We start from the raw sequence: 23,584 nt of genomic DNA, 5'->3' as shown, positions 1-23,584 counted from the left end.
ATTTAAAAGCCTGCAGATCCTGGAGGAGCAGCCTGGCGAGACGGCTTGGCAGCCATGAAGCAGCGCTGAAGGCTGGGCCACCGGCTGCCTGTGGATTAAGTGGGTGGACAGAGAGCCAGTGATGGGAGATAAAAGGGAGTGAAGTGGGTAATATTTAGAAGCAAATTCAGAGGGGAAGGAACGTCAGCCGTTGGGCTGGCAGCTGTGGTGCTTGCCAGCATTCTTCAGTTTCCTCCCTAGAAAAGCTGCTTTAGCAGACAACCTCTTTCTGGCTTTGAGAGAAGTCCAAATGGGAACTATTAACAAAGGCACGCGCACAGTTTTATCTCCATCAGAAAGTGCTTTGGCGGTAAGGAAGGCTTTCTCTCTGGCCACGGGGTGGAGAGTGGCTTGGGGTGGGGGGAGATCAGATGTGCTTGCAGATGGGGCTTCTTGGAATTCTTGAGAAATGGCCCCTTCCAACTCCAAGATTTTAGAAGTCTGTGTTGATGAGCTGAAAATGCTTCAAAGCTCCGAGGCTAGGATTTCATGACGTGAAGATTCTTCCGGTCCAAAAATGTCTCAGAGCTGAAGGGTCTAAGATTTCACCATTCTTTGGTTTTCTGAGCCTCAGAGTTTGGGATCCTGGGTAGAGAAGTCCTGAGCCTGGAAGTTTTACTGTGAGTTTATGACTCAAGCTTCATCGCCTTCAGCTTTGAGAACTCATTGTCCTTTGATGGAGGTGCCTAAGCTGTCCTGTGTTTCTGCTTCTGCATCGGCCACCTGACGTTCAGGCCCCCATTCAGATAGGACATAGATATCAAGGTCTATGTCAATCAGATCACAGAGATGAGACAGATGGAGCCTTCAGTGTCATTAGGATTTTTTTTTTTCAAATTGCCACTTGGATCCAGAAACAATCCATGTGTATCTATGAAGCTGTGTTAACAGAGGGACAGCCTTCCCCATATGACAGTTCCAGAACAGCTCCTCCTCACAGGGCTGTGAGTGGGAGGCATGGGGGGGGGATGGGCTGAAGTATAGGAAATCCTTCCTGTTTTGCAGGCCTGATTCTAGAGCAGCAGTAAGCCACCTGAGAGAAGACTTGATGAATCTAGCCCCTGACTAAGAATGTCAGAGGCAACACAGTGTGCCCTGAGGTCTACCCTAAGGCCCCAGCTTCCATGGCCTGTCCCCAAAGGTGAGTACTCAGGTCTCATGGCAGGCAAGCTGGGGGGCCCAACAACGTGGACTGGAGGGTTTCCTGCCACAGAAGCTCAGAGAGAGCCCCAGTCCTCAGGAATGGGCATTCTTGGAGAATCTGGGAGCTAGTGACTGGTTCTGAAAGCTTTGGTCAGGTGACAGGGAGCAGAAGGAAGAGCAGGGTCTCATTATGAAGGAGAAAAATCCAGGACATAGGAATCACTAATATTCAGATGCTGTTGGGGCTGAGTGTCTACCATAAGGCTGGACTTGTAATACCCACCTCTCAGGGTACAAAAGCAATGTACATTCTCAAGAAGGAGTTCTTAGCAGGTGAAAATCTATGCCCAGATCCTGCACTGCACTGCACTGCACGGCACTGCATTGTGACTGCTCTAGTTAATGAGTTTAAAAAAAATGAAGAAAGTGGTGAACTTTAATGAAGAAGAGAATTGAGCCTGGGCAGGGGTCAAGCAGACTATGCAACAACAGGTTGAGAGACTCTCTTTGCTCTGCAGACTTGCCCACTTGCAGGATCTCCCACACCCACTCCCAGGAACCAACCAGCTTCCTGACAGGTAAGCACTGGCCATGGTCAGCCAAGGATAAGCCTGCCAAAGACAGATAAGTCAAGCTTAAAGTTGTGGTGTGGGTGGGCTCAGACCCTCCAAGGTATGGAGCCAGACGTGAGGATTACAGAAGGCAGAACAGAGCTGGCATTGCCTAGCTCAATACAGTGATGGGGGAAAAAGACAATTTAACCTCCTAGAAGGAAAGCGACTAGTCTGATGTTATTGGCAAGGGAGAAATGGGCTGCTTTCTTTGAATCGGAACTCCCCATGCTATATGTGTTGAATGTCTGTGTCTCCCCAAAATTCACATGCTTACACCTAACCCTTGGATTGATGATAGGGCTCTGACTGATTGAGTCATGATGACAGAGCCATGTGAATTCCTGCCTAATAAAGAGGCCTGAGGAAAGTCACCATTCTCTCTTGTCCCTTGTCACTATGTAGCCCCATCTGTGAAGCATGAACCTTCATCACATATGAATCTTCTAATAACTTGATCTTCAACCTCAAAGCCTCTAGAATCATGAACAATGTTTATAAATAACTTAGTATAAGATGTTTTGTTGTAGTATCTCATAGGGGCCAGAACAATTCACTTGGTGATTTTGCTATTTTGTGTTCTTACAGGAAGCAATGAAGCTGTTGAAGTTTACAAAAGGGGGTCCATTGCTGTGGTTTATGCAACCTCCCTTCGTGCATTTGTTTTCTCACGCATGCTGGGTTACAGATGGGGATAAAACATGCATATAATAGGTGCTGGCCACCAGTCACCATTCAGTGTGAAAATATTTAGAATGCACTTTCTATCTGTTGATTAACTAGACACATATACAGAAGCTCTGACTATATGTAAACTCAGAAGACCATTCAGTATTCAACTAAACAGTCTTAGCCTAAATTAGGGGGCTATCTTCACAGTAGTTTTATGGAAAGCTGGAGATATACTTCCGGGAGATGGTACATCTTCCGGGAGAACATCTTTGGGAACTCCTATATCAGCATAGGTTAAAATTTAAATTTTAAGTCAGAGGGAAAAAGCTTTAGTACTTTTAAATTATTTTTCTTTTTGTATTTTATATTTTACTTTATCAATAGTGATTTACCACACATATATTTATACATGCATATATATATTCACTAGATAATATCATGAACTATAAAAAAACAAAACAAAACAAAAATCAATCCACCTTGTAGATTAAAGAATATAGATTTTAGCAATGGATGTTCTTGATCTCCTGGACCTGTCTGTGTAACCAAAGCCAATAAGTCTCAGCTTATTGTCTTTACATAGACATGACAATAAAGCGTTTAGCACTTCCCTGGGGACTGGAGTTAATATCCTTTGAGGTCCAATATTACACACAGCAAAGAGACAGAGCTCAGCAATTGATTCTGTGATTTCTAACTTGCTGACGAAGAGACTGAAGAATTTCACAAGTATTTTGTGCACTTTCCACAGGCTCCAATCACGGCTCTCAGACACTGGATAGCGCCAGGGCAGGATGGTAAAAGCCAGCAGTGGACAGAGCAGCGTGATCCTTCTTCTCTTACCAAACCCAGAAAGACCACCTAACTCAGAGTGTTCCCAATCAGTGCCTCCACCATATAGTGTGAGTGGGCAGAAGGGGAAGGATTGAGAGTCCTACCATGGTGGTTCTCAACCTCCTTGATGCTGCGACTCTGTAATGTAGTTCCTCATGTTGTGGTGAACCCCAACCATAAAATCATTATTGTTGCTACTTCATAAGTGTAATTTTGCTGTTATGAATCTTAATTTAAACTTTTTGGAGATACAGGTTTGTCAAAGGGATCCCCACCCACAGGTTGAGAACCACTGCCCCAGAGAGAGTAGCGGCAGCCAGTAACAGTCTATGGCAAAAGCAAGCCAAGCTGATAAGGGTCTCCAGGTCCTAAGACAGCCATAGGATCCAGCCTGAAAGCTTAAACATCCCAGGCTTCCAAAAGCAGGGGCTTGCCACCACCACACTTTCTGTAGCACTAGAGATTGAATCTAGTCTAGTGCTTCACACCTAGTGAGTACTTATCGCTGAGCTCTAAGTCTCTAGCCTTCTTTTTACTTTGCATTTTGAGACAAGGTCTCACTAAGTTGCCTGGCTATAAACTCACTCTGCATCCTAGGTAGGCTTGAACTCATGACCTCCTGCCTCAGCCTCCTGGAGAGCTGTAGTTATGGGACTGTGGTCTCCCCCACCCTTTACACATTTCTTCATGTTGCTGCGCGATGGTTGGACAGTGGATACGGCTGCTAGAAGATGGGCATGCCCTCTTTTCGTGTAGCTCTCTCTCCCCCTGCCCTGGAGCCCACTAAGACTCCCTGCCAAGAACAGAAACCACATAGAGGAAGTTCTTCAGCCATTTAGAATCTCACAGACTGGCTCTGTTCCTTATTAACCATGTGGCCTTGGGCAAGTCATTCAACCATACGCCATACTCCATACTTGGTGCCCACCTTAGAAAGCCAAAGGGTTACAAGGAGAATTCAGTGAAATGGAAATGCACGTGGAGCTTCCGGCTGGATGCCTGGCACGTGCAATTGATTAGAATGGGCCTATGGAATGCCAGGGCTGGAAGGGGCATGAAGGATGACCTAATCCTGGTGTCTGATTTCACAGGGAGGTGAACGGAGCCCAAGGAGAGGAAGTGACTTGCCCAAGGTCACATGGTAAAATCTTGGTGATACAGAATCTAGCACCTTGAGTTTATTTTTGAAATCAAAGGTCAAAACCTCTCACTATACCTGTTTTCTCTTCCTGCAAGCTGAGCGGTCCCTAGGTTCCCAAGCCTCCCTTGTCCTCCTGCCCCACAAGATCAATTTAAATTTAGTAAGCAAAATGCATATTTCTACCCAGAAAAAATACATAAAATTAAAACTGAAATCTCAGGCTTTAGCATAAAAGCTACCTTTTAAGCATGTTCCTCATCTTCCCTGCTTACTGCCCACCCCCGATTTTGCAATAACAGTAAATGCTTCAAGGAAAGCAAAAATAAAAATCTGATGCACATAACAGATATTTCAGCCCAATAACGCATCGCAGATGTTCCTATCAAACTGTGCATGCATGCATACAATTTTACTGAGAAGGCAGTTGCATTTCTGACTTTCAGGTTGGAGATCTCTACTGACCGCCTCTGCCCAGGTTCTAGAGTCCCTCTTTTCCCAGTTCGACCATGGCCGCCCAAGAGGATGAAGGAGGGGTTTCATCACCTCCCTCCAAGATGATATGAGGACAAATTGGTGCCGTTAGGCTCTTGGGCAGGTGGTGAAGGGTGTGCAGATTAGGAAAGGAGTGGACTCCTGTTTTCTTTTCCCTGAGACTTGTTTGTTACAGCCCTTTCAAGGAGCTGGACCCAAGAACAATTTGAAGAGCGGGCCCAGGCTGGTGGTGGGGTGGGAGTGTTTTTGCAACAGAAACTGGAGTCTGTTTGATCTTCAAACATAGGCTTTGGAGACTGTCAGCAGGCTCCTTGCTGGCCGATGAACGGCTCTCAGTAACTTTTCCTAAAACATAAGCTCACACACTTCACAGCAAATGTTTTCAACCCACCAGAGCCGTCATTTGGTTGAACAGCAGAGTTTCCAGACTCCTGAAGAAAGATAGTTTTGTTGTTTTAAGAGAGACAGATTAAAGCCAGGGACTGTTTAACCAGAGAGCTCCAATGCTTCCTTCAGCCCTTGTCAGGCTCCCCTGTGGTTGGTACAAAGAGAGTGATAGTGGATCCCTCACCTCTCAACCTAAAATAGATATCTATGGGGGCCAGACATGAGGACTGTGGCTAGAGAGGCCTCCCACAAAACTGCCTCCAAAATGAGATGGGCGGTGAGTGCTGGGGGCCTCTCTGCTACAGATAATATCAGCTCATGAGGCTGGCAAGGGGAAAGTCACTTCAGAAGCAAAGCGCCGCTCTGTTCAGAGGGCTCGTCGCTGGGGCAGAGAATACACAGGATTTTCCCCGTGGAGATGGAGGCAGGCATAGTCAGAACCCTGCGGGGCGTGACTAACTGCCCCAATATTCTTGCCACCGGGCCCTCTGGGTAAGGACTCCACAATTATGGGAGAGCCAGCAGGAGAACTCACAAACCAGCCTTTCATTTGGCCGGCAAATCAATCTGGCTTCTTACCTCCCTGGGGACAATATTGCATTTCCCCTGGAAAAACAAAGGCCAGGGATCTCGGAAGGGGGATCAGCCTCAACAGCAGTTCCCTGGTGACGCACTTGCAACATCTCTGGAGCAATTGGGTCTGATTCCAGGGACAGAGTCTGGGGTCCGGTCTTTTTGCGAGTCTATCTCCTTAGTGAGGAGCACACATATCTTGAGACCTTACTTCACTTAGAGCATTAACCCAGAGCCTGAGTTGGGGCCCCCTTGTAGGAGTCACAAGTCTGGGAGCTCCCATCGTGGCTTGACAGCTCTGTTTTCTAGGCACAGATGTGAACTTATTGTTCCCGGGGCCTCAGAGTTGAGTTTGGGACTAGTGAGTCGCGAATGACCTCTGCCCATGGAGACAGGCTTTTAATGACATTTTGCTGAATCAGGTCTCTGACAGCCAGAGACATTAAACCTCTTAAGCCCCTCCTTTCTCCCTTACTCCCTGGGTTCAGAAATCAGAACTGCCAAACTCCAGCAAACACATTTCTCTGAAATTATTACCCACAAACTCTCCTTGCTGACTGGAAGTTCCCCCAGTCTTAGGGAGGCAGCCCCGGAGTCACAGAGCTTAGCCAAGGCCCAGGGAACTGTGCAGAACTTAGTGTTAATCAGCAAAGCAGTGCTGGTGGAGGCCAAGTCCACAAAACCTTCCCTGAGAGCACAGCCTAGGCACCACACCTTCCACCTCTGTGTCATTTGGTAAACACAGCCAAAGGTGTGTATCCAAACAGCCTCCAGACAGCCTTGTGCTCAGAAGCCCCCAGGGCCCTGGGAAGACTGCTGCAAAAGGGCAACTCCCTCCTTCTGTTTTGAATCACTCTGATGCTCCCAGGGAAATTCTTTCTGCTCAGGCAAGCACAGCAGGTGGAGAGTGGATATCCCCAACAGGGAACCACTGAAATGGAAAGAAACACCCAAACTCTGGCACGTAGTAGTTTCCCCCGACCCCAATAGAGCAGCCCAGTGCTGTTCAGGACCAGAGAGATGCTTTTGCTTGGGATAGGGGGCATGGAGAATGGGACCTGGCTCTGGCTGTCTGCTGGAGCATGACAAAGATCAGAGACTAGGTCCAAGACACTGGGGACAGCTAGCTAGGCTGGCGAGTGGCTTCCTACCTGGGAAAAGTTGAGCCCATTGAGAGGATGGCACTGTTCCTCAACCCGCTCCACAGCCCCAGTGCTCTTCTTCATCTTCTCGGCCTGCTGGGCCAGGTAGAGGTCCAGCACAGGCACACCTCGGGAGCGCACATCTGTCTCCGTGAGCGAGTTCACCATGAGCATCACCCACACGGGCCTCTTGCGCTCCCAGTTACCAGCAATGGCGTTGAACAGATAGTCAGCATACAGCCCCTTGCCTCGCTGGGCTGGCGTCATCCACGAGGGCATCATCAGCTTCACATAGTCCAGGTGGCGCTTCAGGCGCCAGTAGAGCTCCCTCGGCAGCACGTCCTGCAAGTTCTCCCCATGGGGCAGCAGCTGGCAACTGGCCAGGGCTGAGATGGTATAGGGATCTGTCAGATCCAGCTCGAAGTAGACGCGAGTGCTGGCCTGGAAGGCCGCTTTGGAGTTATCAGGGATGAAGTCCCAGACTCGGGTATAGGGAACGTGGATGGTGCCAAACAAGTAGGCTGGAGGATGGCGCCGGATAGTCCACAGGAAGGAGTTCAAGTCCCTCTGCTGCAAGGAGAGAGAAGAGGAGAGGCTGATCAGTGAAGCCAAAGGCAGCAGAGCCGGGCCAGGGTTGGCACCGACGAGAGATGGCAGAGCTAGACGGGGCCAGAAGGCAGAGGCCCACTGGCAAGGGCTTTCCAAGCTAAAAGTTCCGCATTCAAGTGCTGGCTTTGTCCTTTCTTAGTTGGATAATTTGCAGTACACCATTCTACTTCCCAGACTCAGTTTCCTCTTCTGCAAAATGGGGGCGAGAACGGGAGTTATTGGTAGGAGTGCAAAACAGAACATGCATATCTGAAGCCCTAGAGTGGTGCCAGGCACAGAGGAAGCGGGCCACGGAAGGAGGCTCTCTTTATGACTAGCTTTCACTGAGAAAGCCAAGGGCTGCCCCACCACCTGAGAACATTCATGCTTGGCCAAGCCAAACCTTCACCAGGGCGTTTCATGTGGAGGGGGGAGGGGGGACCAAGAGTCCTGCTCTGGCAAGAAAAGAGGAAGTCATATAACTTTTAAATACAGCCATTAGAAGACACATGCCAAGAGCACTCTGAAAGCAGAACACCTATTAAAACTAGCACACCTATTTCAACAGCTACTTCCCATTCATCGGGTGGGCAAGGCTTTCTTTTTGGAGGGCAGGTCACCAGTGTTAGCTACTTTGCTCTGCTCGCTGAGCCCATAGGTGAGAAAGTATTTTAAAATCTTGCAAAGCCAAAGCAAGTCTCTCTCTTGCTGGTTTGGGAGGCAAGGATTTCATAGAATTAACCCTAAGAAGTGTATATATTCTGGGTGTTTTCTAAACTTCCCCACCAAAAAGGTGTACCTGGCTCTACACTTCCAAGTCTATCTTTTTCTGTGACCTAGGCACACACTAAGGTTGTGTGCCTCCAGTAGGGGACCAAATACCAGGGCTGGTTTTTCCAGTAACAATCAGGATTTGGAAAGAAACAGGAGTAGGGGACTGTCTCCCAAGCAAAGCCAGTTTCCATCTAGAAAAGTCCCTGGAGTGACTACTGACCAATTAACAAACTTTAGGTCAACTCATAACATAATCCTGCACAAATGAAAAGTATTTATTGTGGATGGTAGAAACAGAACCATCCTTTACCAACAGACCTTGTAAATTTGAATGCACACTAGACTGTCTACCAGCTATTGAGCTGGTTTCTTGTACAAGGTAGACTGGTGGCTGGCTGAGCACCTTGCCCAAGTCCAACCTATGAACTGCTAACAGGGTAGCACAGGAAGATCCTGCAGCAGTGTTCTGGTCTCCCGGCCTCAGTTCAAGATGCTTGCCAATGCATTAATCTATATTTGAAGAGAAGGACATTGCAGGGAAAATCAAGAGATTCCCGGTTTGGAGAGGAAAGTTGGGAGAAGCAATAATTACTTGGTCTCAGGAAAATATTAGACAAGCAAGTTCCTTCTGTCATTTCCCTTTCTCTCCTCTGGTCTCTTACACCTTTTCAGGGAACAGGGGCATTTGGGACAATAGGTCCTGGATGGGGTCTGGGGTACAGAGGGAGAGGAGTGAGAATGAGCACTAGAGGATCCAGCCTTAGGTCAGGAAAAGGGGCAAGGAGAAGGAGGGAAGCCTGGCCTGGAACACTGTGTGAACGGAACAGCAAAGGGGTTGGGAGTCAGGGTGTAGAAAGGGGCACTAGGTATTGGGAAGATGAAGGCGGAAAGAGACCAAAGGGTAAAGGTAGGATAAAAGACAGGAGAGTCCGAAGCGGGCACAGAGAGGGGATCCATCCAACCAAGACCAAAAGTCTAGGGCAAACTGTCCGCGAGTGGAAAAGGAACCATCTGGGCTGGGCTGGGCTGGGCTCAGACTTGGAGCCTGGGAGGACAGATGCTAGGGAAGGGAGCCCGGGCTGTGCCCAGAGGGCGGAGGTGGAGCGAGTGGGCTGAATGGAGAAGGCTGGTCCCAAACCCTGGCCCCTCAGGCTGGAGTGTCCAGGCAGGCGGGAGAGTGGCGGGGCTGGCGCTAGCTCACCGATCCAGGCGGCCGGCACTGTCCTCCGTCGGGGGGTTGCGGGCGGGCGCGGGCGGTGGCAAGGAGGGCGGCTAGCAGCGGCCCCGCCAGGGCGGCGTGCATCCTGCCGGGGCCCGCGGAACGCGGGGGACCCTCTTGGGCAGCGCCCCCTCAGCAGGGCGGGGAGCCCCCAGCTGGGCACCGAGGATCTTCTGGAGCACAGGGCTCCAGGCGCGAGATGCTGGGAGCCCGCTGGGGCGTGGCTGGATGTCCCTGTCGGACCTGGGGGTCCCTCTGGGGCGGGGCTCCGTCTGTTGGAAGAGGGGGATCCTCTGGGGCGGGGCCCCTCACCAGGGCGCGCAGCCGGGTTGGCCGAGCCCCGGAATTCTGCGAGCGCGCAGGGGTCCTAGAGCGCGTGGGGGTCCCGGAGCCGCGTCAGGGTCCAGGGGTACGCGGGGCTCCTGGGGCAGTCCTGAGATTCCAGGGTGAGCGGGGGAACTCGGGTTATGCTGAGCACCCGGGGCGCGCAAGGGTCCCAGGGGTGCGCAGCACTCCAGGGGGCGCGCAGTGGGACAAGTGCGGCGGAGGGCGCGGCGGGGCGGGGGTCGGCTCTGAGGTGCCGGGCTGCCCCCGAGCCCGGCTCAGAGGGGCGGCGGGCGGCCGCGCGGCCGCTGCCCGGGCTCCGCCATGCTGCTCCGCGGCCGGGAGGGAGGGAGAGAGGAGGGCGGGAGAGCGGCGCGGAGCCGGGCCGGGCGGGGGGCTGGGGCCGCTGAGCGGGGGAGGGGAGGACCCGGCGCGGGGGGCGGGGGGCCGGGGCCGCGGCGGGCCGGGCCGGGCCGCAGGGAGTCAGAGCGAGCTCGACGCCCGGGCGCGGCGAGGCGGGGTCTGCCGGGCATGGCAGGCGCTCGCTGGCTCTGCGCTCGCTCTCTCGCTCGTTCCCTCGCACGCGCGCGGAGGGAGGCGAAGCCCGCAGCAGCCACTTCCCAACTTTCCAAACTTCCCAGCGCAACTTTTTCCTCTCCTCCCCTGCCTGCGCCTCCTCCCTCCTCCCTCTTCTTTCCTCTCTCCGGCTCTGCGCCGGGACGTAGCTCCTGAGCGCCACCACCAGAGGGCGTCTGGTTCAGTGGACTTCGGGCTAAAGTGGAAATCTAAGGGTCAGGCTGAGACAAATTTGGGGACATGGACCAGTTTCTCAGGGCACATCTGCAAGGCCAGGAGAGATAAGCAGTCAGCAAGACAATTTGGGTAGACACTTCGAGGTATATCGGAGAATGAAATGGTCACTAGAGATCCAGGGAACATGGTATTTACTTACAACGTTTTGTCATGCTGCTGTGACTAACACTGGCAAATGTGTTCCTAGGCACTCTGCAAATAGTACATTAAATTAAAACATGTCTAAAGAACATAAAATAATTGCTATCAGAATTCCTTGGAAGCTCCATTTAGCCAGTCATTCTCCTGTCTGTTTCTCTGGGTGTATACACACACACACACACACACACACACACCCCAAAGCTGTTAAACTAAATTTGCCAAGTACTCTATCCTGGTATTGGAGGTTAAAAATAAATTGCGTGATATTATCAGAAGTCTATAGCTGACAGACAAGATGAGATATGCAAATAGACAATTAAAATACAGCCATAGCAGAAGACCAAGAAAAGGCAGGTAGAGGAAGGACTCCTAAGGGAGGCTCAGCGAACCTCGGGAAAAGGAGAGGAAGTCCAATGGCCAGGCTGGGACAAATTTGAGGATATGGGTCAGTTTTCAGAGCACATCTGCAAGGCTTGTCGATTGTAAGCAGTCAGCAGGACAGGATATGGGTAGGTACTTGGAGGTATATCAGAGCGCTCCTGGAGTCAGGGCAGAGCCCTGGGAGGTGATCTTAAAGATCTTTAAATCAGCTGTAGCTAACAGAAGAGAGTGAAGCAGATGGACCACCCGGTGCCAAGGTGTAAAAGTGAGAAAGAGGTGCCTTCGAGGGACTGCCTATAGAAAGTGGGTGGCTCGAACCTGCGTCTTCATGCCAGGCCTGAGAGCACACATTTGTATGTATACAGTCGTGGGTAGCTACTCCAAGATTCAAAGTGTCAAGTGGCTAGGGCATCTCACTACTTTCAGGGCTCATGATTGAGGGAACAAGGTAGAGGCAGAGTAGTCAGTGGGTCAGGACCTGATCCTAGCCCCTTGGTTCCCAGCTAAGAGCTCTCCTCCCCTCTCTCCACTCCTGCCTCAGTGGCACATGGAGTCACTAGGGAAAGGGATGCTCAAAGTCTGAGTGAAGTAGAACAACTTGCCTCTCTGAGCCTAGAATGTGAGCAACTAAGAATGGGACTAAGCAAAAGATGTAAGCACCAGAGGCTGCTGGGAAATTGCCACTTTTTTTTTCCAAAAAAAAAGAAAAAAGAAAAAAAAAGAATGGTGGTTGGCAATTGCCTACAGTTCAAACTGCTAGGTATCAGGAGCGATTTGTTCTGCTCTGCCTCTTATCCACATAACTACTTGGTGACAGATGCTAAACAAACCAGAGTGCCCAGAAAACAGGGCACCAGGACACAATGTAGCAGCTCTGTCACACACACACACACACATACACACACACACACACAGAGAGAGAGAGAGAGAGAGAGAGAGCGAGCTCTGAGATCTGCAGCTGTGACTGAGAGAAGTTCTTGAGAGATACTGCCCTCACTCAGCCTCTCCCTCCCCCTCAAGTCACCCATCTGCTTCGAAAGATCAGAGTGAGCTGGTTAGGGAATGAGAGCCTGCCTCCACCAAGAAGCAGGAGCATGGCCTTCACTGCCCAAATTAGAAGATGGTAGATAGGGAATACAAAAACGACCAGATCAAACCTAAAGTGATGGCATGTGTGATTACGAGTTAGTGGTTTTTCATATCTTCCCCATCTTTCAAATAAAAGTTCTCTCGGATCATATCTTTCCCCCTAAAATGATAAAGGTTTTGGCAGCTAATTGTCAGAGGTAACTGCTGTAACTTCCTCCTTTACTGCATCATGTAGGGCAGTCAGCAAGCACAGACCACAGCCTCTTGGAGTCTGTCTTTCTCCAGCTCTCTTCCTGGCTTCATTCTTTTTCAGTGACTCGATGCGTGTGATAAGGCCTTAGGCGCTGGTGTGGTTAATGGGACACGAGAGGAAATAAATGTGTCAATCCAAGGGAACTGAAAACACATAGCAACACAAATCTCTGTGTGTTAATGTGTTCTTCACAATAGCCAGCCTGCAGAAACAACCCAACTAACTGTCTATCAGCTAGCGGTGAGTGAGTGGAAAGCCCCCTGTGGTGTCAAGACGTCAGGATATACACTTGAAAGACATACATTTTTTTTTAAAGGAGTCATAGTCAAGATAAAATATTGCTTGACTTCAGAAAGGACTGACGTGAGCATATGTGCAGAGGTAGAATAAGGCTGGATCAGGAGATGAATGGACCATACCAAAGAAATGTTGGATTTTGGGTGGGGGAGAAGTTTTTAAAAAATCTCAAAAAGTGATGGTTTCCCAACTTTGAACAAACTAAAAGAAAAAAACACTTTAAATAGGTGCATGGTATGTGAATTGTGTTTTCTGAAGCTTCTACCCAAAACAAGAAACAAGACTGTGGGGTTCAATGGGTTTGTAAAGAGTTTATTTTTATTTATGATTATCTGTGTATCTCCCACATGTGTGTAGATTCCCATGAAGGCTGTGCGAGGGTGTTGAATTCCCTGGAGCTGGAGTTTCAGGTGATGTGGGTGCTAGAGCTGATGGGTACTCAAGTCCTCTGCAAGAGCGGGAGTATGCTGTCTTAGCCACTGGGCCATCACCTCTCCGGCTCAGTTTCAATGTCGATTTTACAGCATTTCCCACCTCCCATTTGGTCATGCGAGATAAACCCTGGGTTGTGCTAAGTCCTAAGTCCTAAAGACTAGGGCACTTGGACATCCTCTCTGGACGTGACAATGAACTGAGGTGACCTACAGCTTGTTTGTGCTCGTGGACTGAGTAACCTTTAAAGGCCCCATACTAAACACTAAAACTCTTTCTTGAGGGCTGTTGCCAGTTTGGAGCATTTGGGCAGGGTGAGAAAGGGTTCCCGGCTCAAGAGGAGGCAGTGACTGCAGACTCTAGACTGCTCTGCCTCAGGGCACATCCGGACCACTTTTTCTTTTATTGCATCTTAATTAAGTTGTTCAATCAGATTGGTACCAGGAATCTGTAGGCTGTAACAGCAGGGGCAGGAGCAGAAGCCTTGTAGCGTAACTAAACCAACAAAGTTGGCCTCAGGAGCCCTGCTCTGTTGACGGGTGTCCCTTCCAGGGTGAGAGATGAGGGACTTAGCCTCTGGCTCAAAGGAAGTGTCCATTCCAATAATCTGACTTCAAGCTTCTATAGCCAGACCTTAAGCTCTGTGTTCTATAACCTCATCCTGGCTTGGGAGTTAATCCTTGATGAATGAAGAACATGGTTGCATCTAGGATTCGGGAGAAAGGAAGAGGACTGAAGATTCAAGCAGAGACAGGCAGTGATGAAAACAGTCTAGAGTGAGAGAAAGCACCTGAAAAAACGCAGACACTGAGATGACTGGGCAAAGGGCACTCTGTCACTCAAGTAGAAAAAGAAGTGTAGAAGTAGGAAGGTCAGAGTTACTAAGCAAGCAGAATGGCATTCATTAAAACCAACACTTCAGTAGGGAAATCTTGGATACAGAGGAATCAGGTCCAGATTTAGCCCTCAGGGAGTTTGCCACCCAGTAGAGGACATAGACACAAACAAACAGAGCTTGGGGAAACAAACAGAACATCACATCAGCGAAGATCTTTGCCAAAAAGGTGAGGTTGGGGAGAGACCTCTCCTTTTCGATTCCGAGTCCTCTTTTTTGTGATTGGTTTTAGATTGAGTCCAGTCAGTGTTGCCTGTGAGACTCTCTGGAAACTGGGTGTGGTGGTGAGTGCCTGCAATCTTAGCACTTTCAAGGTGAATGGAGAACCAGGGATTCAAGAACATCTTTAATCACCTGATGAATTAAGGAGACCCTGCTCAAAAACAAAACAAACACATAAAACAAAAACAAACAAAACAAAAATCAGGAATTCACACCCCCTGTAACATCTGCACTTGAGAGCTGGAGCAGTAGAATGGAGAGATAAGGAGAGCCTGGGCCACATAGAGTCCCTCACCCCAGCTCCCAAATTGCAATCAAACAAAGAATAAACAGGAGCTGATCAAGAGAGAGCATTAAGGGCCATGGGAATTGCATGTGCATTGGAGTAGGAGTGTGTTTGAGTTTGGTGCATTGTGGGAACTGGGAAGGATGATCAAGGAGGATTAGAATTAGACATAGTCAGAATCCATGGTCAAAATCCAAGGACTATGCAAGAAGTCAGAAAATGTTTTATCCTGCCCACCAGAGGGGACAATCTTAGCATGCTCTGTTCTGCAAAAACTGTGGCTACCCCAGAGGCTAGCTGATAGAGCAGGCTCTAGGGGGGGATGTGCAAGGCTAGCTGCCTGTGAACAGCCCTCAGGGATCCCGTGCTCTTAGGTACTGTCTCCATACATTCGGTGGTATAACTGAGTCGCTCTTCTCCAGCTACTTGTGACTTTTGAACAAGAAACCCCTGTAGTTAAGAGACATTTCAGTGAGTTCTGTTGCAATGTACTGGAGGGTTGAGATCTCTTTGAGAAGCTGACTTCATTCATTTTGAAAACACATTCAGAAGAAGATTTGCTACATTGTTATAAAAACAAACAATCAAACCTCCAGCCACCCCTCTTTTTTTTAAATGATGGCTGCACTAACAACATTTCTAGCAAAAAGTGCAAGGGTGGGTCAAAGGACAAAGTTTCAGTTACAAGGTAAATTCTGGGGATCTAATAATGTATAGTTCACATAGCAATGTGTGTGTGTTTCTGAGTTTAACTGTCATGATTGAACTGAGTTCAATCTGTCCAGTAATTATTTCAGGATGAATAAAAAATGAATTTAAAATAAAGAATAAACATAATGATTAGGCATTTTATGCACCATTATTAAAGCTACGCAAAGACTGGGTGATACACTATCATAATCCAGGCACAGTGAGAGACAGGTGTTCCAGGGCACTTTTCTGGAGGGGACATGATTTGAACTGGTCTATGAAGGGAAAACAGGTTCAATGGAAGGAAAGCCACTTTTATTTTCATTCTAGGTAAGGACAATGGTGAAAGCGATAAGATGGAGGAGGAGTGAGGAGAGAGTGTCCTGGCTAGGGACCAAGCAGAGGTGCCTAAAGAGAAGCCCACTGAGCTGGCCAGCAGGGCACAGGGATCCTCCCAGCTGCCTCCCCAGTGTGGGGCTTACAGGTGTATGTGAGCTTTGATGTGCATGCTGGGGACTTAAACTCAGGTCCTCCTGCTGCTGTAGTAAATACTGTCAGTGCCATTTCCCCAGCTGTGTTTGTCCTCATTTTAAAGATGAGGACATGTGTCAGAGGGGAGCAATGACATACTCAAGCCATGCAGCGGATTGTTAGAAAGTCATCTGTCTAAACCTCTGCTAAACCCTTCATCCCCTCCAAGATACAAACAGGGTGAGTTCGCAGGTAGCAGGGCAGATGACAGTGTGGCTTGTGAACTCCCTTGTGCACACGCAGACACTAGGGAGGACATCCACGCCACAGACGGCAGCTCTGGACTCTGTCTGCCTTCCCATCTAATTAGGATAGAGGGTAATTGTCATTTAGGACTTGCCTGTCATTCTAGCCCAAGCTGTGCGAGGCTCCATTCCTCTATTTAGGACCCTACTGAAGGATGGAAAGGGAAAAAGGAAATGTGATGCTTGAAACAAAATACGCCATCAAGCTGACCACTAAATGGCACTTAGACCCCAAATACACACACAGCTGCTTTATGGAATGAAGGCTGCGGACCATGTTCCTGGATATAAAATAACAAACCACATATAAAGTTTTACGTTGCTGTGTAATTAGCACGGATCTGCAAATGTGCTAGACTGCCAGGGTGAGGGCGGGGGGTGGGGTGGGGAGTGCAGGGGGTTGGGCCACAAGCTCAGAGAGGGTGTGGGAAAGAGCAAAGGGCATGCCCCAGGGTGAGAAGGGTAGACTGAAGCCTGACCTCACCCTCATCCCCTTTGACCTTGGGCAAGTTATCCAGACTCCGTAGACTTCCAGTTTGGTATATATACCGGCAGGCAGTGGTACCCACTTGCTCAGTTGTGCTATTAACTTTCTTTCTGCTTGAAGGACATTTGACAATTTGTAAAGACATATTTGCTTGTCATAACTGGGAAGGTGCTGCTGGCATCTTGTCGCTGGGATCAGGATGATGCTAGGTCCTGGTCCTAGATCTTACAACACATGGAGTAACCTCACTTAGAAACGTGACACCACAAATTCCAGTCTTCTGGTACTGAGAAATCCTGCCTTATAGGGTAGCTATGTCGTACTATAGCCATGCTTACCGTGAATTGGGCATTTACTGGATGGTAAGTACTTCCAATCACTATTTTAGTGTAGTAAGCCTTGTCTGTTGATAAGTCCCTGAGGGAATTGATACCATTATTCTCACCCTATACTACCATTATCCTCAACCTTTAGATAAGAAAATTGGAGTCTGGGAATAAGTTTGCCCAAACCCACAAACCTAGTGAGTGGTGGAGCAGAGGGGTATTTGAAAAAGCCCCAAAGCTCTAGATCTACCCCCACGTGAACTTGAACTCACGTTTTACTTGTCTAGCTTCAGTGCCTAGGACATGATAGCAAAGGTGCCCTCTGTGGAGAGAGCAGAACACCCAGCTAGCTGTTCGTGAAGGCCACACACAGGCACACGAGGGTTGGCAAATGAAACAGCGAGAATACTTGCTCACACTCAGTCCTCTTTCCAGAAGGAAAATAATAAACAGGTGATGACATAAAAATGGAGACAGTGTGAGTGGCAGGCACTGTGCTGCGGAGGATGAGGAGGGTCTGGCAGAAGAAGACATGAGGGAAGGGCACGTGAAGTCAGTCAGCAGAGGGAACAACTTTAGCAGAGGCCCTGGAGTAAGGAGGCGTTGTGGTGTGCTCAGGAAAAAGGAAAGTCAGGGGACTAAGATATATGGTTATACGGGAGAGAATTCTTAGAATGTAGCAAAGAGGGACCATGTGAAGAATGACTGTGAAGTGAGGCAGGAAACTTGAACTCCATGCTCACTTACATGGAGGTTTTTAAAGAAGATTGTGGCCTGCTTTGCATCTTGGAAGTCTATTCAGAACTCAGTGTGAAGGATGCTGCCGTGGCAGGACAGGGATCCAAGGGCCTTGTAGGATCAGAGCCGGGAGCAGGTGGGGAATGTAGAGTCTTACACACTTGGCTGCAGTGGGACTGGAAGAAAGGGACCAGGTCTGGTCCAGTGTTAGAGCCAGCAACCAACATTTTGTAAAGTGGAGGCAGCAAGGCTAGGGCTGATGATTTTAGAAGCTTTTATTTTGAGCAGCTTCTTTATTAATTTAGACAGGTTGAGGAAAGAACAGACTCTTGTGAGAAGGCACCAGTGGTCCAGTTTGAGGTCATGTTAATCATGAGCTGCCCACCAAGTAGAGATTGTGGGAAGCAGCTAAGAAATATCTTGCTGTTTGGGAGAGTGTACAGGGATGTGGTCACATTTAGGGCTCATTGCACAGAGGTGAGATGTAACACTAGACCTATTAGAGATGATAGTGATGGCAGATGGATGGATATATCTATATCTATATCTATATCTATATCTACATCTACATCTACATCTATAGATAGATAGATAGATAGATAGATAGATAGATAGATAGACAGACAGATAGACAGAGGGACAGACAGGCTAAAAGCACTGTAGGTCTAAGCCCAGGGAGTCCATTCATTTCAACTTTGAAAGAGAAACATCCATTAAAAGAGATAGAGGATCTGACACCCTCTTCTGGCCTCCCTGGGCACTGCATGCACCTTTTGCACAGACAGATGTACAAGGCAAAACATCCAGACAGATAAAATTGAAAATTAAAAAGAGAGAGAGAGAGAGGGGGGGGGCTGGGTAGTGTTGTGGTCCATCTCTGCCTTCTCAGCACTCAGAAGGCTAAGGCAGGTAGACTGCTGTAAATCTAAGGCCAGTTTGAGCTACAAGCGAATACCAGACAATGCAGGTCATTTCTACATAGCAAGATCCGTTCTGTCTCAGAGAGATCAGAGAGACAGGCATAGAGACAGAGTGAGACAGAGGGTGATAATGATGAGGACGAGGAGGAGGAGGAAGAAGGAGAAAGAACGAGGAGGAGGAAGAAGAAGGAGAAAGGACGAGGAGGAGAGAGACAGGTACCTGCATTCTCAGGAGTTATCATTACATTTGACCCTGAAAGTTAATGGGACACATTTAATGGGCTTTAGAGATGAAGATTCAAGTGAAATTCTGTAAGAATAAATGGAAAGGCAAAGATGTAGACGTAGCCACTGAGAGAAATCTCTCTAGATTTGTGTCAGAGTCAAGTTTGAGTGGCTGAAGAACTTGGGCCAATGGACAGTCTACAGTTGCCCGAGTTTTAGGCTAATGAAGGATATAGTACAAACGGAAAGGCCTTTGCAACCATTGGTCTGGGGAGTGGTATCACTGGACAGACTGGAGAGATGTTCTAGAGAAAGGAGGGAGGTAATCTCCAGTGACTACACGTGACTGAGCCTTGTTAGGAGGGAAGGCATCAAACATAGGCATTGTGCAGTGGTCAGGTGTCTGGATGAGGATGCTCTGCAGAAACTGTCTCTGTTCCTTACAGAAGAGGGTCTGAGCTTCACCTATACCTCTGCTGAACCCCAGCCCTGACACTCACACAGACTGAGCCTTACTGTTGGCCTTACACCAAGCCCAGACCGACAGGCTGAATGCCCAGTTCTTCCAAGCCACCTCCCTTCTTCCTAAGGAGCACCCTGGGGGGAACAACAGAGGACCCAGCCAGCATGACAGATCTCCACAGTAAGAAAGACCACTGAAGCAACATGAGGCTTAGAAGTGTCTAGAGCTGAGTACAGCCTTCCTGACTCTGCTGGGAAAGGGAGTTTCCAGGACCTGTCAGGGTGGTGAAGAAGAAACACATTTGTGGAGGATAAGCATAATAGGAGGGAACCAAATATATGAGGCTCTCAAAAAAGTTGATTTGTTTTTAGGAAGTAAAGGCCCAGCAGAGCATGAGTAGAGAGACTTGGGCAAGTGAGACTGAGAGAAACTTAACTGGGCTGGGTGTGGGTTTGGTGTTTCATCTCAGTAGGAGAGCTGAGAGCCCTTCAGCTTTGTCCCTTACTATCTGCAAATACATTAAACCAATGTATACATTTGTTCATTTGTAAGTCTAAATATGTTTGTATGTGTATATAGCAATCAAAGTTTATAGGTACTTAAAAAAAGGACAACCCATTGATAGGAAGGCATCATAACCTGGGAGCTGAACCCCTCCACACTTAACTTCCTTATCTATGAAGTCAGCACAGCAGTGATGTGTGGCTTGAAGTAATGGGGATGGAGCAGGATGATGGCTTATACTTTGTGTGCTGTAAAGAGCTGTGCTCTAGCTTTAGGATCATTATTACTAATATGAAGAAGTAGAAGAAGCAACAGGAGGAGGAAGAGAAGGAGGAAGAGGAGGAGGAGAGGTAGCTTCAGACTATCTCCTGTACTAGGAGAAATACTTTGATCTCTAAAATATCAGGAAGAACATGAGTGTTACCTTATGGTTGGGAAGTTCTCTTGAGGGTCTGCATCAGAGCAGAACACAGGTCCACTGACTGAATTGGACAAGATGGCCCTTGCCTAGAGATGCACTGTTGATTAGTCGAGTGAGTGGCTAAGTCCAGCAAGCACTGTCTTTACCATGCTGCACATATGGCAGGCATGGTGTTTGTGGTTTCCATAGCGCCCACTGGCATGCTGCCTAGCTGTTAACATGCTTGCCCTTTACTTCATCCAGTGGTGGGGAGTCTGACAGGTCTGCATCCAGCCTTTGTCCTTTTCATGGTATCTTTCAGTCTATATCTGCAGCCTGGCCTCTGGGCCGTGGAAAGCCCTGTCTCCCCCTCAGGCCCATCATATCCTATCAAATACACACCTTTAATTGTTTCTCAGTTCAGACTTTGGATTCTTAACTCCCTGCCTTTGGATTCCCCTTTCCATCAATCTCCTCATGTAGTTGTCTGGATGTTGCTGAAGACTTTTAGCAATGGGAAGCCTGCTACCTCCTGAGGCAGCCTACGACTCTTGTAGATGATGTCAACGCTGCAGACATACATATTTCACCAGCATCCACCTGTAGCTCATCCCCACCAGTCCCTGCTGCTTGTGACCCTTGCAGCTTCACAGAGTAGAGTCCATTTTCTTCATGCCATCCACGCAGAAATTCCTTACCTAAAGATGTTTCTTCTTAACCTTTTTGATGACTCTTTGAATGTCATCAATGTCCTTATGTCTAGAAATGGTACAGTTTGCAGATTTTTTTTCCCACCCAATGATTTACTGATTCACCTGGCATCTCTGTGCCTGGATATCTGGAATGATGATGGTTGAAGTGATTTATTCAGAGTCTCCAGCTACTTTGTTTTTCTCAGACTAGGTCCTTCCTGTTTCCCCACACCACAGTCCCATCTGCACAGAGCCCTGATTTAGAATCCTGGTAGTATCTATGGTGGCAAAAGCTTGCTTGCTACCTTAATAATTCTTGTCAGACAGATTTTGTGCGTGTGTGCATGCATGTGCGTGTGCATGTGTGTGTGTGTATATGTGTGTTGTAATTGTGACTGCATATGTGTGTGTGTGTGTGTGTGTGTGAGTTTATGTGTATGACTCCTTTCTCCAAGACTTCCCCAACATAACACAAGTGGAATGAACACCATTTCCAGCTACAATACACAGCATTAGCCCAGGGCCAGAGACATGAGTCTTTAAGAGGATGATTCAAAGAATGGAGGGGAAAGAGTTTGGTTAGACAAGCCAAGGGCCATTTCAGGCAACTCTATGATCTATAGTTCACAGTCATAATCATGGTGACTGCTTACTGCTATGACTAATTGATAATATATTGGGATACTTGTTATATGTCAGACATTTAACAGCCTATGAGAGTCCTAATTGTTTACCACCTCATAAACCCTTGGGCTGGCCAGCTTTTGTAATTACAGCCGTGAGGTGAGGCGCTATGTGGTGTCTCATTGAACTTTTAATTTACGTTTCTCTAATAACTAATGGTGTTGAGTATCTTTTCATGTGCTTACTTGTCTTCTTTAATGTGGCCTTTGTTCAAGTCTTTTGCTCATTTACATTGTGCTGCTTGGCATTTTACTGTTGAGCAGTGACTGTTCGTTTCTGTTCTAAGTCCCCTGTCAAATACAATTTTATAAACATCCTAGGATTTGGCTTATGTTTTCACTTTCTTAATAGTGTCCCTTGAAAAGCAAATGTTTTAGTTCTGAGCAAATCCAATTTATCAGTTTTCAAAGCATGATTTGTGCTTCTTATATCTTACTTCAGAAATCTTGACCTAACTCATGGTCACTAATGTTCTACTACAAGAACGTCCTCCTCCTCTTCTTCTTTCTTTTTTTCTCCTCCTTCTTCCCCTTCCCTCCTCCTTCTCCTTCTCCTTCTCCTTCTCCTCTCTTCCTTCTCCTCCTTCCTTCCCCATCTCCCCCTTCTTTCCTGGAAGGTTTGCAGCTTTATGTTTTATGCTTAAGGCAGTGTTAAATGCTCCAAAGTGCTCGAGATAAGAACTTTGACGGAAGTAAGATTTACAGTTACTTTGGCTCATGCACTCTGATGTCCATGATCACTTGCTCCCATCACTGTGGCTGTGGGGCAAGGCAGAGCATGGCGGTGGGGAGCACACCTCCAAGAGGCGTACATCTCATGGTTGCTGGACAGCAATGGGAGCTTTCTCTCACATCACAGTGATGCCGGTAAGCTACAATTCTCACAAATGGATTCATTCACTCCTGAGGTCAGAGCCTTCACAATCCAATCACCCCACCCACACACCTTGGCTCTGTACAATGATGTGCTGGGAACCAAGACCTCAGCATACGAGTCGTGAGTATACATTAAAGAGCAAGGCATAGTAGGAAATGATCCTCTTCTAGTTACGTTTTGTAGATGTTTGAGATGTGAATTGAGGAATCCAGGCTTTCTGCCCTCTTCCTTGTCCTCTTCCCCCGTCCTCTTGCCCCACTTGCTTCTTTCCTCTTTCCTCTGTCTATCCTTATCTTTTCTCCCCTCTTTCTTCTTTTTGAAAAAACAATGTATGCTGTTGAAATGTCAGCTGCTGTAAGATGCCCTTTCTATATGGTATCATCCCAGCAGCCCTATCAGTCATCAGCTGCTCATGTCTGCACGGGTCTATCTGGAGACTGCCTCATTGGCATGCATCTACATTCATGGCGAGCCCAAACATCATTCCTATAGCTTTGTGGTTAGTTGTGAAGGCAGATAATATACATCTTCCAATTTTGTTTTTTCTGTTTTGATTTTTTTTTAAGCTGCCAAGTCACTTGAGTTTTCTTTTAAAATTTAGAATCAGCTGGTCAATTTCTGTAAGAATAAAAGAAAGTCTGTAAGGATTTTGGTTGAAATTTAAAGGTAGCTCTTGAACAATGTGGGGAGAATGTGCACCTTGACATCACAGCTTCTAACAATCTGTAAGTGTTATTTATCCTGACAAAAGATTCTTTAACTGCTTGGCAGTAGTTTTGCAATGCAGATCTTCATACCTTTTTCACAAATTCACTTGGAATAGTTCATGGTTTTGATGCTTTTACAATAGCATCTTAAAATGATCTGTTTATGATTGTTCCTCTAAAAAATGTATAATACAAATGATTTTTCTAAGTTGTTATTTCCTGCAGACTTGTACTTTTTCCATCTCAGGGGATGCATCCCCTCTTCCATTCTTTTAATCTTTTGTTTTTTGTTTTTAGTTCTTGTTTCCTAGTCAGAACAGTTAGAAGTTTATCCCTTTTATTGGTCAT

The 23,584-nt window shown here is 47.7% G+C and overlaps 1 protein-coding gene and 1 long non-coding RNA gene across 4 annotated transcripts in view; one reads left to right on the top strand and one right to left on the bottom strand.

The window, feature by feature from the left end:
* The window catches only part of Trabd2b (TraB domain containing 2B), a 199,255-nt gene extending 188,739 nt beyond the window's left edge, over window positions 1-10,516 (bottom strand). For 2 of the 3 annotated variants that reach the window (XM_052177008.1, XM_052177009.1), the window contains exons 1-2: window positions 9,598-10,516; window positions 7,044-7,604 (exon numbers count right to left, since the gene is read on the bottom strand). In XM_052177008.1, the coding sequence (XP_052032968.1) occupies window positions 7,044-7,604; window positions 9,598-9,699 (663 nt within the window). In that variant the 5' untranslated portion in view covers window positions 9,700-10,516. The remainder of the gene's footprint in view (window positions 1-7,043; window positions 7,605-9,597) is intronic. The other variant, XM_052177007.1, reaches the window with a different exon arrangement.
* LOC127681086 (uncharacterized) lies at window positions 251-3,469 on the top strand. Its single transcript, XR_007977073.1, has 5 exons — window positions 251-349; window positions 1,045-1,180; window positions 1,701-1,760; window positions 2,382-2,507; window positions 3,217-3,469. It is a non-coding gene; the product is annotated as an uncharacterized LOC127681086 (long non-coding RNA).
* Window positions 10,517-23,584: the final 13,068 nt, after the last annotated feature.

This window comes from Apodemus sylvaticus, chromosome 3 (genome assembly GCF_947179515.1).
Source record: "Apodemus sylvaticus chromosome 3, mApoSyl1.1, whole genome shotgun sequence".
NCBI lineage: Eukaryota > Metazoa > Chordata > Mammalia > Rodentia > Muridae > Apodemus > Apodemus sylvaticus.
Note: the sequence above shows the minus strand (reverse complement) of the source record. Positions and strands in the feature narration are given on the sequence as shown.